This window comes from Adiantum capillus-veneris, chromosome 10, assembly GCF_014529385.1.
Source record: "Adiantum capillus-veneris isolate H3 chromosome 10, ASM1452938v2, whole genome shotgun sequence".
Lineage (NCBI taxonomy): Eukaryota > Viridiplantae > Streptophyta > Polypodiopsida > Polypodiales > Pteridaceae > Adiantum > Adiantum capillus-veneris.
This window is the reverse complement of record NC_140940.1, coordinates 28,512,070-28,527,480: the sequence shown is the minus strand read 5'-3', so window position 1 is coordinate 28,527,480 and position 15,411 is coordinate 28,512,070. Positions and strand designations below refer to the sequence as shown.

Sequence of the window (15,411 nt, the reverse complement as noted above, 5' to 3'; positions counted from 1 at the left end):
CCCAACTATCAAAGGCCTAGCAGGGAAAATATGCAAGTGGGTCCAAAGAACATGGAAAATTGGTTTCTTCAACACTGATCTATTCCTTGGAGGAAAGAATTCAGGTAGTCCTGCCCTCCTCATCAGCACTCAAATCGTCCGATACTTCTTCTTACATAATGTATGGCAGACAAGGAACCGCCGTGTGTTTGAAGGAGGTTTCGAGGTGGCAAGATTCACAGAAATTATACAAGAGAGCAAAGTCCTAATATGGACACTTGGACGCAAGCAACACTCTGAGGATTGGTCTAAGATTACTTGTGCCTTGTTGTCAGCAGTTGGCATGCCTAGGATGGGGGAAAATACTAGCCATCGGTAATTAAAAGATAGCAGAAGAACCCTGATAGAGCCGTTATGATTTTAGTCTCTGTATGATGTCATGGCTCAACACGAGCATGACAAGGCCTTGTAATTTTTTAGGTTGATCAATATAATTCACTCACAATTGTGAGTTTTGCTATTAAAAAAAAAAGGCTATTGAGAAGAGTTTCATAACAAAGGCTTCTTTTTGAGAGGAAAGAATAGAAAAGTGACACTATATCTTGTATTAAAAAAAATTGGGTTCTTAATATAATATTCACTCACTCCCGTTGGAGTGAGTTTTGCACAAAAAAAAAGTGACACTAGTATTTGAAAACATGTGGTATCACAATAAAAGATTATGTTTTTTGAAAAAAAAAGTGTGACAACAATCAAATATTTAGTTTACTATATACTACAAAAGCATAGAAAATCTGTTTGACACAATACTCAATGTCCCTCTTTAAAGAGAGGTACCCCTCTCACAAGTTCTTATAAGAAATTTATTTTAAATAAAGTTTATTATCATTAAATTTCCATGTGGCATTATTCGGCAAGCTTTTTCCAATGGTCTAGATTTGCACCCAAAAATCCTAAGGACTACTTATTTACTCCAAAAAGTTGCCTTTTGATAGAAGGTTGGTAATATTCTAACAAAAAATCCAAAATCACATCTGTAGTAGTATAGAATTGAAAGGAAGTAAAGTAGTTGTAAGAGATTCTATTGACTTGATGTGAGGGAAGAATTAGTCATCAAGGCTAATGACAAATTGTCTCATTTGCAGACACATTTATGTAGATACTACGGCAAGGCTACAAAACAGGATCTCTAACTAAGACTCATGCAAGTCTGAAGATGAGCATTCTATGCAACAGTCCCATCATTGGAATGATACCCTACCCTCCAATTCATACAGAACATGCTATCACATTTAGAACATGCTAGCAAAACTGGATATGACCTAGTGAAACTAGCTACCCTTCATTCCACAAAACAAATGGTGCCATATAGCCCTCAAGCAATGGCCATATATAGGATGGGGAGGCCATAGCTATTTGAAAGGCATGCTCTTTGAAGTTTATGCACCAATACATGCAAGAAGTCATGCCATTGTAGACACATATGGATATCTTGCCCATATACATCCAAAAAGGCTCAAACATTTGCACATTGTGCTAGATCTCAAAATTCATGATTTGAACTTTGTTCGTGTTTTGCCATCAATCAATTCATATGGCCAAAGGGCCTCGAACTCAACCTCACATGCCTTCTCTCAATCCTGCTAGTAAGCCGACATTTTCAATCCGATCTCTTCACCTACCATAATTGTTTGCACCATCTTTGGTATCTTCCTCTTTGCTTTGAGAGCTGTCATAATATTCTTTACTTTGTTGGCCTAAATACTTTTTCGGCACAAAATTGACCTCTCCATATATGCTTGCTTGTAAAACTACAGCATGTAAAATTAAACTATAGATGATCTATTAAATTAAATATGATCTCTCATAAGGAAAAAAATCCATGCAAGCCCCTACTGATGATCACACAACTTGGCCTACTTTGATGCGGATCCTTTCAACATTTCTCTCTCTTGAATGGTCAAGCTTCACCCGATGATCCATTTATGGGAAGGTCACCTCTGGAGAAAGTAATTAACTCTATATGCACCTTGCATTGCCATGATGAACCACCATGGGCAAGTTGGGTTGTGTGCATGTTTATAAGGCCACGATTTGTACTATATTTTATAGGTTGTTTCCTCCTCTCTTTCAGTAAGGTAGACATCCATCTATCATTTCCATTATATTCATATAAAGTTGCCCATAGCCATCCATGCCGGCATAAATGGATACAAGAAAACATATTTAGATACTTGATAGAAGAAGGAATGATGACTGCACAATGAAATTTTGAATTCTTTCTTAAAAATAACTACCCGTAGCCCTCCACACCAATGTGGGTGGCTACAAGAAAAATATAATTTTATCGTGTCAAATTGGGGCGAAAATAATTTTATATATACATAATTACCCATAGCCATCCACTTTTGAAATAGTTCTTAACACTAGACTGGTATAACAGGACACTTTTATGTTCTTGGACACTTTTGTGTCCTGTTAAGTGACCATTTTGCTTGAATTATTTGAAGAGTGTGAAAATGAATTGCTAGGTGCTATATATCCACAAAGGTTTCTTATGATCTAAAAAAAATTTGGTTTTTTTTTGGAATATCGATCTCATTTACCTTACTCTTGCAAACATTTTTGAACCTAAACTGTCTTTTTCAATTTTTTGCAACTATACCACTCTAAACTTCATGTTTGTAAGGTTTAGATTGCTAGAGGATAATCCTTTGTAGTTCTCAACATGTTTTGACGCTTCTAGGGAGAACTAATTGTTAAAATTGAAAGTTATGACCAAATTACAAGAATTACCTAATCCTGTTTTTGTCAAAATTAGCACTTTTATGATTTTTTGGTGCCACTCTTGATATTCAAATGCAATTTTGATTGTGTAAGTGTCATGTATAACATAAATCTAATCTTCCTTGAGTTTTGGGGGACCTAATATGCTATATATACAATAGTATATGATGATGGTTGAGTTTTTCAATTGCTGAAGAATACAAGACATTTTAGTGTAGCAAGAGTAGCTTTCTAGATATAGGCTACTTTCTTCAGCCAATTGTGTGTCTTTTGTAGGTAGTAACCATATCTAATCATAAAAATATAAATTTGGCTGGATATTGAGTAGTTTCTATGGGATTCTAGAGGTCATAATGCTAAACCCAGTTTTCTCATGTTTGTTGTATTTAACACTTCATCATTGTCCCCAAGGTTACACTTAGTAAGAGATCCATTATTCTTTTGACATGCTCCATGGATCCTTTTGGATCCAAAGGCCCAAAGGGAACTAAGAAAACATGTATGTATTATCTGTATTGAGTGTGATTATAGAAACTTTGATGATAGGTCCACATAATGGCAAAAATGCAACTTTTTGTACCTATTTTTTTGCCAAAAAAAAAAAAGATGAGGCAAAAGTAGCCATATGTTTTGATCACCAACCCACTGAGGTTAAGGGGGAATTTTATCTCATGTCCTACAAAAATCCCCACTCTTATTTATATGCAATCAATTGTAAGAAATGACTGTTTTGGGCAAAATGCACTGGTCCATCAACTTTGGAGGCTTGTTGTGACCAAGACATGAGAAATTTTACAAATTTCTCATTTTAGCTTTGAATTATAAGCTCATGAAAGGATTTTTCAAAATGAGTGGATCTACTATGGTTTTGGATTTTTTTTCCAAAACCCTGAAAGGACACTTTTATATCCTATTAGGTTACCAGACTAGTGTTAAAAATAAATACTGCATGTAGCCATCCATGCGGACTTGGACTACAAAGAATACTAAGGGAGATCTTTGTCGTCATCCCTTCTATGACTATTGGGTTCACTTACGCTACCATGTCTAGGTACAATCACCACTTTTTTTGTGTCATTCTTCTCGTCCCTCTATCATCTGAGACAAAATGCATAGGAAAGCTTAAACTTGATCGATTAATTCTGTGTTTTTCTTTGTCTGCGGGTAGATTGATTTTAGGGAGAAGATCAATGTGAACGTTGATGAGAAAAATTTTAATGAATTACTCACAAATCTCAGTGTTATTCTCGAAAAATTCTCCTTGCTTCTCACTCTTCTGGGCTGGGTCGATGATTAGAACAATCAATGTTGGCTTCCAAAGCTTCAAAACAAGGGACAAGTACTCTACCTATCGTCACCCTCTGTGCATCGAAAATCATGTGTTGTCAATGTTCAGGTTGATGGTGGAACAAGGTCGCAAAGCAGTGGAGAAATGGTGAAGTGCTTGATTGACCTTGATGAGATGACCGAAATGTTGCAAAATTAGGAAGGCGCGCTCTTCAGGATCAAGAGATATTTCCCTATGAGTGCCTACAAGTGTCCACACCAACGTGGATAGCAAGCAATTTTTGAGGAAAGTTAGAACTACAATGTCCTATTTTGCCACTTTAATATTGTAATTCTTACCATTCAATATTTTGTTTCTTATGCTACCTTGACACTATCGGCCGTGACATTATACACTGTTCAGAGTAATGTGCAAAGAAATACGTTGTTTGTTCTTCGCATAGGAAACATAATTGGGACAATATAATATATCCAATTGCAGGCTAAGGTACCCCTTAGTTATAGAGAACATATTTTTACTTAATCTCAAATGCCACCATGTAGCCATGCTACAGACTTTGATTAAGATAAACACCCTAAGCTTTATTTTGTGACAATATTGTAATGGCATGCTTGCTACTAGCTAGGATTTATCTACTTGTGGCTAGGTAATAGCATCTCTTGCATGGAATGGATTGCGATGATTGCTCCTCGGGTGAGAAGTTTGCATCTCCCAGATAATATACCAAGATAAGCATATACTTCATATATTTTGCCTAACCTAGAGCTTACAACATAGCTTACATACATGCCTTGTATGCTATGTATTTTTTGCAAGCATTTGGCTTCATCATTTTGGTGCATGATTTCATATATCAACTCTTGGGAGATTATATTAATTCATGCTAGGATGACTACTATATGTTTATAACAAGTGAAAGGGTCACGATGGCTTTCAAAAACAATAAGAAAGTGATAAAATTGTTAGGTTGAATTAAACTGGTATGAGTGTTTGGGAAAGGATTGCCTCAACTTAGTCTTGAGCCGATTGAAAATCGAGACTAGCTAACTGCAGACCATGGTAAACGAAAGAAAAATCGATGAAATATGTAAGAAAGTCGTCCAAGATTTTTGCAAATCTCAACATTTCTGCTAGTATTTCTGATTTTCTTTTTTGTGAGAAAAAAACTCAATAAGCAACCGCTTAATAAAAGAGACTTACTCAAACGTTAACACTAACTGGAATCAAGCTATAAAATGCAAGAAATGTAAAGCCATGTGAAGTTGTTGAATAAAAGGTGAAATAAAAAGAACTAATTAATATTTATGTGTGTATAGAATTTATTAGAATTATGCAATGTGAAATGAAAGGTAAGTCTCCATCGTGTCAGGATGTGAAACAGAAGAGTAGATAGGGGTGCTAGTATAAGAGCATGTAAGAAAAATTAAGTATTCTTGGGGGACATTTTACTAGCAAGAGAACAAGGTGAAAGTTCACTATGGCCCAACTTGACCCAAAATCCAACCCCTTTACTAAGGACTACTTATGTGGTCCAAAAAAAAAAAGGGCATGACGTGATGTCCTTGTTCTTTTTGTGTCCTTTTTTTTGGCAGTTTTTAAAGGAATCCCTTTCATGTCACGTGAGAGAGAAGGTAAAAGTGTAAGCGCTAAAGTAAATGTAGTCTCCCCTCCATAAAGGAGAGAGAAAGGGGAGCACACAAGTGATAAAAATCACAAGGTCCTCCACTCATGAAATGTACCTAAATCAAATGGATGAGAGGTTTCACTACCTTTGTCGAACAACTCACCAAGTAAAGAGTACTTTTTGTAAAGTCTCTCCGCATAGCAAGTAATTTAAACATGAAAACCTTTGGAGTACTTTTTCGTTGAATGAGAGCCACACCTACCTTTGTACTATTTTCATAAGACCCACATAGTGAGCATAGGCAAGCAAAAGTGGACCGTTTTTAAATATAGAAGAAGAACGAGCAACAATCCAATATGAGAGAGAGAGAGTAGGAGGAGGAGGAGGAGAAGAGAGGATAATTTTTTAACATTGTAGGAATAATCCCAAGCAGTTTTTGGGAAAAGTGTGCCTCAGCTTAGCCTTGAACCGGTTGAAAAACCAGATCAACCGATTGAAGGGAGGGAGAGAAGGAGAAAATCCGGTTAAAAATTTTAAGAAAATGGAGTTAAATTGCAAAAATTATTGGTTATTTTACAAAATTTTGGCTTTGGATCTACCCTAAAGAGAATTTTGTATGTTTTTGAAATCATTTTTTTCCAAACAATGATCCCAAGTTGCCCACACACATAGAGCAACGACAAGACAAGGTGGCATAATTCTTACATTTAAAAATGTAAGAACTTTTAGATGTAGATCCTAAACAAAATGCTCATCATGTGTCAAGGAGGACACATCTATTGTGTGCTAATTTTTAAGGTCTTCCACACATGAGCCTTATCTAAAGTGTGCATTGTGGAGTTTAATGTTTGTAAATAGCAACAACTTGTGATAATCATAAATTTCCGAGTAATTCTCTTTATTTTCCCCCCATTTTAACAGCTACTGCCTTCAATTCTAGATTTGAACGGGCATGGGTATGTTGGGCATGCACGAGTGCCGAATGTGTCTAGTTAAGTGTCATTTCAGTTGTGTTTCATGATTTGGCACATTGCATTGGATGTTTGTCAAGAGCTTGACTTAGTAGACCAATTAATAAATCTCAATTACCTGAATACGATCTTGTTAATCACAACCCACATTGTATATATTTCCTTTCGAACACCATAAGCTAGTACATTTAAATGACTTGCCAAAATTTTTGTTGGTTTAAAGAATTAGCTTTCAGAAATTATGTTGTATATCAATACCATTTGCATTGCCATTGCGCTTATACTTTTAATGCATTATTTGTTATTACTAAGCAATACACCTTGCAAACCTTGATTAAGTTTAGAATCATCGTCACTATCATTACTCAACTTCATCATTCAACTATAACTACTACCATGATTAATCTAGCTAGGTTAGGGAGTTACTATTGGTGGATAAAATGATTTTTCGAGATCATGTCCCAACAAACAAATGTTAAAGTATTGCATATTGTGATTTTTTGGATACTACGGATCTACATCGGCGGCTTACTTTTGTCCTTTAATTTCGTACCTAGCTCAGTTTTGTGCCATTTTATCATCTGGGCACCATTTGGCATCCACGAATAAAACATGTGTCCATCTTTATTCTTTAATTGTAAGCTTAGATTTCCCCAACTGCCATCTTTTGCATGAGCCTTGAGTTGGTTCTAACTAAGCACATATATAAGTGATGGTTGTCCGCACATTTTGTACTAAATCACACTACTTCATCACTTAAGATATTGAATTCCACTAGTGTTATTCATCTCCCTCTCTCTCTCTCTCTCTCTCTCTCTCACTATTCAAAAATTGAGTTTTGGTGTTAGAGTCATTGCTTTGATGTTTATATATATATATAATATTATATGTGTGTGTGTGTGTGTGTGTGTATGTATGTACACACACACACACAAGTGTTTGTGTTTGTGTGTGTGTCTATGTAAATATCCCAAGATGATCACTCATCAAAATCTCCCTATATCACATGCGTTCAAAGGATAATTAATAATACCCCAAGCTAAATGTGTGTGTGTGTGTGTGTTTATGTTTGCCTATGTAGATGTGTTTTGGGACTCGAGCTACCATTAGCTAACACAAAACTAGTGCTACCTAGTGTATGAGTACCAAGATAAGAGAGCCCTAAAATAATGAGGACATGCATTGCAACCTTTGGAGCAAGGCAAAAAAGGGCCCTAGCTAATTAGATAAGTGTGTTTACATACAATATCACTACCACAACTCGAATATGGAAAATAAGAGCTAGGACTCGTGTATCTAGAGAAGTGCTAGGCCTTATGAATAGTGATCCACAAAACGGAGCAGACTCAAAGCTTTACAAAAAATCTTCACACTTCCAATGAGGAGCAAGTCTTTTGTGAAAAGATGAGCAAGATTATCTTGTGTTGACACATACGGAAAGCCAATCTCTCCTATAGATCATATTATCTCTTTGACATAATATAAATGCACCTCAATGTCATTAACTATGTGTGAGCATTAAATGCAATTGTCTAGGTGTTGGTGAAGATAGTGGGTGCAAACATTATTTAATACTTAGTTTACCAAACAAGAGGTTTTATTTGATTAACTCAAGTTTAGCAATGAAAGCTATTGATTATCCAGCTAAATTTCGAGCGCTGATGCCCATGTGGCACTAGCGAATTACCTTGATTTGAATGATCTTAAACTTTTAAGGGCAATTGCTACTCAAAATTTATCACGCTCTTGCAAACTAAATTGTACTCAACTTCACAATCGAAGTGACCACATAGTACGTTGCTTCGTGCTCAACCACAACATGCATGAGTTGTCAAGATGTAGCTCAGATGAAGCAAAACTCACTTTGTGGGCATGAGTGTCGTAAAAATTATCATGATTGAAAACTGTAAAACCATAAAAATTTATAATTGTTGTAGAGCATGTAAACATGGCCAAAATTTCATGATTAAAGCAAAGAAGCACACCTAAAGACAAGAGTCCGTACATTGTTGGTATTGTTTCTACTCTACAATTGATTTAGGGCTGGTAAGGTCTTGAGTTGGGGCATGGTCGGATAGATCAATTTGGTCTGAAATCCTCTTGTGTATTCTCTGATTCTTCTTCTTGTCTCTCTCTCTCTCTCTCTCTCTCTCACACACACACACACACACACACACACACACACACACACACACACACACAGAGAGGGATAATAAAGAGTTGGAAGGCAAGGACTTACCTGTTGCGGGCCAGGAATAGGGTCCTTATGGTCTCTTGGATGAACGTAGGAAGAGCCAGCTTTGGCCAAAGCTGTGCAGGCTTCTTTGCATGATTCCCAATTCTCTTCGACCACGCGCTTGGAGTTGGCACTACTCATGTAATGGGCGACCACAACTGCAATCACAATCAAGAACACCGCCCACACCTGCACACTCAAGCAGCGCTGCAGCATTTTAATCCTTCCTCTAATTCCCTTTGATCTCTTGCTATGGACGTTGCTATTTGCTGATGATGATGACGATGATGCAGAAGAAGAAGAATACTGCAGGGCGGCTCTTGTCAAGATAACGAGCTAATTATTGCTTAACCGATCAAAGTATACACAGGTTGATGGGTAGGCTTTTCTGATGATAATTATTGCTAACACTAAGGTGATGTGCCTCAAACGTGCTATGGTACAAATTGACATTCTGCTCGTTTACAAGTAGCCTTTGATGCTGATATAGCACGTGTATGCTCCTCAAGTCTTCGCAGATTTTTCAATGCCGCATATTCCTCTTGCATATTCTTCACAATTCTTGCACGGTCATTGGTTCTCCCCCCCCCCCTCATTTAAAAAAAAAAAAAAAAAACGCAAATCTCTCTCTTGTAATTATACGCAAACCATGCCATGTGTATACCCTAACCTGCCAAGAAACCTTGTGACTCATCAAATAAATTGTGCCCTAGACTTGCTCGCGCCCCTCCCCTCGCCCTTCTCCCCCCAACCCCGGGAGGTTGCCTCAGCTTAGCCTAGCGCCACTTGAAAATCGATATTAGTTGGTTTCAAATGACGATAAAAGGAAGAAAAACCGGTACAACATACAAGGAAATAGTTTTAGAATCGTGCAAATATGCAAAAATTTCATTAGTATTTCCGTTTTGCATCTTTATGGGGAGGATGCATCGCAATTTTGGGAAAAGGACTTTCTCGGATTCTCTCTCTCTCTCTCTCTCTATATATATCTCTCTCTCTCTCTCTCTCTCTCTATATATATATATATATATATATATATATATATATATATATATATATATATATATATATATATATCACCCAGGTGTGGTAGATTGGTTATGTCATTTCCCTCTTGAATAACAGGTCTTGAGTTCAACTCTCCTTGTCGGAGAGATCATTAAGGTCCTTTGGATAGTTTCCTACGATGTTAAAATACTCTTCTTCTTCTTCTTCTTCTTCTCTCTCTATCTCTCTCTACCAAAGCATACTTCATAAACTTAAGAGTCTAAACCACACTAAAGGACTCTAATTTTTTGAGGTCTTCACTTGCACTCCTCACCCTTTTCAAAGAATAATTTGCCTTTTTCTACATTGCTACAACATCAATCAAGTTAGACGAACGTGCATGGAGGATGAGGAGTACACAACATGCTTTCTCATCATCGACACTTCTTTTCCTCCACAGACACTTCACTTTCACTCTTCTTCCTCTCTATAAATGCGTGATGCTAGCTTTCTTTATGAGTTTCCCCTCTCAACGTCATGCACTTCTTACCTTGCAAGTTTGTTTTAACTTAAAGCTTCGCATTATAAAGTAGCTACACAAGTAGTAGGTCTAGACCCACCAGCCAAGAAGAGAGTACTTAGCCTACTTCACACACACCCCGCCTCTACTTCACACACACCCCGCCGGCCCCAACAGTTGCATGTTGAGTGGACCAATCAAGATCACATTCTAGTGTTCAAGAAAGTGTTCTTCCTTAACGGCAGACTTCGCAAATCGAATGTACTAATATGATTTTTTACTAGTTTTTCTTCCTTTTATCTTGGTTTGAAATTGGCTAATTTGGAATTTTTAATTTGGCTCTAGACTAAACTTAGGCAAACCTTTTCAAACATAACTTTCATTGAAGAAATGATCGAGGCCCGAGGGTAAATACATGTGGGGGAGATGGGGAGAAATATCTTTTTTTTTTTGTAAAATACACCCCAGCGGGTGTGTGATTATACAATTCAACCCCAAAAATTACAACAACTCCATGTTCAAATCGAGCCATGGAGGACAACCACCAACCATGTAAGACACAAGAAGTCATACAACACCGTCCCAAGGGCTTTTACATAGATTTGCATAAAGAGAGTGCATGGAAAGAGATGTATGTTTGTCCACCATAGCTGTTCCTTTTTGAAAGCGTATTGTGACATGTCTAAAGTGTGACATGTCTAAAGTGCTTCCTTTAGTTTCTCCATGGATAATTTTTGGCCGGCTAAAGGGCTTAGTACCCAAAGGGTGAAGGTCGTTCAAATTTCTTTGGAAGACAAGTGTCCCTAAGGGTCTCAAAAGTCTTGTAAATAGAAAGCTAAAACTTTTGAATAGAAAGCGTTGTCCAAAACTGCATTTACTTTTCTTTTTTGCATGCTTGAAAAAGACTTCAAAGATTGACAGATTAAACAATATATTCATAGGAGTTTGATCCTATGATGTGAAGAGTACTAGTGTTCGAGAAAAGTGTGTCTGAGCTTAGTCCTAAGCCGGTTGAAAATCAAGATTAGCTAGTTACAAAGGGTGGTAAAAGAAAAAAAAAACTCGATAAAATATACTAGCAAATAGTTCAAAATTCAAACATCTTGCAAATTTGAAAATTTCTACTAGTATTTTGAGTTTGTATTTGTATAAGCAAGAAACTCGTCGCTTAGGCAAAAAGACTTTCCTGAACATTTTGTGAGGTATTGATAAACAGTCCTCTCATTTAAGGATTTATTAAAAAATCACTTCACTAAATTGTTTTATTATTTTCTATACTTATCAAATCTATCTATTATTATAATATGAAAGCATTAAAATATTCTTTGGTTTTAATTTTTAATGTATCTTTTTATTTTGTTTTGTTTTAAAATGATGAAGTGCAATGTGCACCATTTATTTTATTATTTAAGTGGGGCCCTTCATAATATATAAGCCATTTGTGAGTATGGGCTACCGACTAGAAGAAAATAAAAAAATAGCCCATTATTGGAGATCATGAGAAGATGCCTCAGGAGATTTAGAGATAGAGGATTGAGAAGGGGGAGGTAGGACACGTGGAGGCCATGCCTCCCAATAAGGGACCTCTCTCTCTCTCTCTCTCTCTCTCTCTCTCTGCAGAGTAGAGGTAGGGATCTTCATAAGGCATAGGCGAATAAAACCTCTCTCTCTCTCTCTCTCTCTCTCTCTCTCTCTCTCTCTCTCCCGCTCTCCCGCTCTTGTGTCCTTGCTCGACATAGGCATAGTGGAGATGACATGGGGGGATGGCTCTGTAGGTGCAAGTCCATGAATGGCATGGGAAGCTGAGGTGCAAGTTCACAGGAAAGGCAATTGTAATAGTGACGCGTCAAGAGGTAGGAAAGGGTAACACATAGATGGAAGAATATTTTGGCGACAGGAGCAGGAAATGAGGGCTAGGCGATGAGGGTGTTACCATATACATGTTGTAGTGATGTGTGTGAACACACTTAGGACCGCTGGGCATTTTTTCCCTCACTAGGAGGTTTTTTCCTCCCATGCATTGTATATACGTCCATCACTCTAGGGCTATCTATCTTTCCATTGCACACTAAGTCATACACTCTCTGTTGTGTGCCTTGAGCTTACTTTGTCTTCTCCAAGCAGTGTGTGTTTTCTTGCAACCCTAATTCCAACAATTGGTATCAAATCAGGTTGCGTCCTCCTGGGCTTAGTCATCATCAATCAACTCCAGCATATGTCTGCTCACTTTCTTCGATTTCTGTGAGATTTGGCGAGCATCCCAAGTCTGCTCAAATTTTTGATTCGGCCTCTCCGTTTCCACTATAGACAGTACTGCACAGGCTATTTTGTCATTTTGTGTAGAATTTATGTCAGTGCCATTTTTTGCATAACAGGTCCCCTACAGTCTTCTACAGTTTGTGCTATAATGCATGTGTTGTTCCCGTTTTGTTTCTCCTCTTTTTGAGCAGCTGTCACATCAGGTGTAGCACTTGCCATGGCTGACAACAACATAGATGTGTTCAAGATGTTTGTTGCAGAGGATAGATTGGATGGGGACAATTACCCTATTTGGGCTTATATGATGCAACATGTCCTTGTGTCAAAGGGTGTCTAGAATATTGTGCATGGCATTGATGTACGTCTTGGTTCTAAGGATGTAGGCGATGTTGAGGATGTTGTAGGTTTTGGTGGCAGGATTGCTGCTCCCAGATCTGTTTTGCCTACGGCTGAGCAAGATTGTTGGGATGTAAGAGATACACAGGATCATGCATTGATTGCGTTGTCTGTGAAGCGCACTATTACTCCTCACATTCGTTCAACAAAACCTGCAAATTAGGCTTGGGATATTTTGGCTGGTCTTTATGCAAGTCGGAATGAGGCAAAAGTTGCATTGCTGCGTAAAGAGTCAAAGATTATGTATGAGGAAGATGATATGGACACTTTCTTTGATGGTGTCAAGGATATCAATGAGAAGCTTATTCCTGCAGGGGAAGTCATTCTAGCAGTTTTCTTGTGCAAACTCTTCTTGATGCTTTGCGAGATTCTTACTAGACTTTTGCTAGTACTTGGAGACCTATGACCCAAGGAAATCCAAAAGTTGTCAAGTTTGATGCATTATGCACATTGCTGTGCAAGAGTCACTTTCTAGAAAAAATAGGACTAGACAACATGCAGTTGAACGAGCCTTTGTTGCTGCTCAAAGAAGAGGTGGTAAAAGCAATGTAGCCACTTCTCATGGTTCTTCTATGAGTGGTAAATCACTTGTTCCTAATGCTTTTGCTGGCAGCAATTCGTCTTAGAATTCTAGTGAAAAGGGCAAAAGGAAGATGTGTTGCCATTATTGTAAAGCTAATGATCACTTGCTCAAGCAGTGCCCTAAGTTGAAAGCCAAAGAGGCTAAGAAGAAAGAGGCCGATTCCACTATAAATGTTGGTTCCACTACAAATGCAGCTATTGTTGAGTCTTCTGTGAAAGGAGATAGTGATGGTGATATTGATGGAGAATGGGCTTTTATGCAAAGTGCACTTATGATCCTTTTGTCCATGATGCATGCATGTCAGTTTTGCTGCAGATTCACATGTGTGGTATTTTGACAGTGGTGCTAAAAAGCACATTACCTCACATTGTGATTTGTTTACCTCTCTTGAGTCTGTCCCTCATGGGAATTAAGTGACTTGTGCCAACAATGCCTCTTATCCCGTTCAGGGTGTTGGAAAGATTGTGCTTACTACTGCAGATGGCAGTACTTTCACACTTGTCGATGCATTGTATGTACCTGGGATCAAGAAGAATCTTTTGTTTGTATCTTCACTTGCTAGACTTGGTCTTGTAGTCAAATTTGTGGATGAAAAACGTACAATACATGATCTTAGTTTTGGTGAGATGAAATTGTTGCATCTGGCATTTTATGCCGTGGGCTGTATAAGCTCACTTTGTACGACAAGTGTGGGTATAATTTTGCAAATGCACTGTCGATTCTAAGGCTATTTTACATACAAAACATTGGCATGCACGTTTTGGACATCTGAATAATGTCAGTTTACTATGTTTGCAAAAATTTGATATGGTTGCTTCTTTGCCGGCTCTTGAAGCACCTATCAAACATGTTTGTGAAGGCTATATTTTGGGTAAGATGCACCATTCGATGTTTCCAAAGGATGGTTCAGTAGGGCCTTATGCATGTTGCAACTTGTGCATAGTGATGTTTCTGGGCCCATGTAAACTCCATCTTTGGGAGATTACCTTTACCTCGTGACTTTCATTGATGATTACTCCAGGCATGCATGGGTGTATCCGCTTAAGGCAAAGTCCAAAGTGTTTTTGTGCTTCAAGAAATTTTTGGCCTATGGGCACCCTCCATTATGATTGAGGGGGGGATTATATGTCTCATGAATTTAATGCATTTATGGCTAGTCGTGGGATAAAACACCAATGTACAATTCCGTATACACCTCAGCAAAATGGTGTTGCTGAGAGGAAAAATAGGTCTCTTATGGAAATGGCAAGATGTATGGTCAAAAGTCAAGCTTTACCGCATTTGTTTTGGCTTGGGCCTATTATGTGTGCCACTTATGTACTTAACAGGTGTCCTATAAAACCTTTGCAGTCCATGACTCCATATGAAGCATGGCATGATAGAAAGCCTTTTGTTGAGCACATGCATGTTTTTGGTTGTTTGGCATATGCTTTGGTGCCACAAACACAACGCAAAATATTGGATGATAAGGCTGTCAAATGTATTTTTGTTGGTTATAGTACTCAAAGCAAAGGTTACAGGTTGTATCATCCGCAAACAAAGCATATCTTGGTTTCACAGGATATTGTGTTTGTGGAAGATTTTCGGGGTGTCCACTCGGAAATATGTAAGATAGCACGTACGAACAAAATAAGGGATTTATAATTAAGTACATTTACAAAAAAATGTACTTACATAAAGGGTCTTTTAATTGAGAAAGTGAAATTTTTCATACATAAGGGCTAGTAATTTTACAAAAATGCATACATAATGGGTACTAGTATAATTCTTGAAAATATACA

General features: G+C 37.7%; 1 protein-coding gene across 1 annotated transcript in view; it reads right to left on the bottom strand.

Moving 5' to 3' along the window:
* The window catches only part of LOC147448612 (purple acid phosphatase 18-like), a 78,770-nt gene extending 69,421 nt beyond the window's left edge, over nucleotides 1–9,349 (bottom strand). The window contains exon 1 of the mRNA XM_086521178.1: nucleotides 8,889–9,349. Coding sequence (XP_086377304.1) covers nucleotides 8,889–9,101 — 213 coding nt within the window. The 5' untranslated portion in view covers nucleotides 9,102–9,349. The remainder of the gene's footprint in view (nucleotides 1–8,888) is intronic.
* Nucleotides 9,350–15,411: the final 6,062 nt, after the last annotated feature.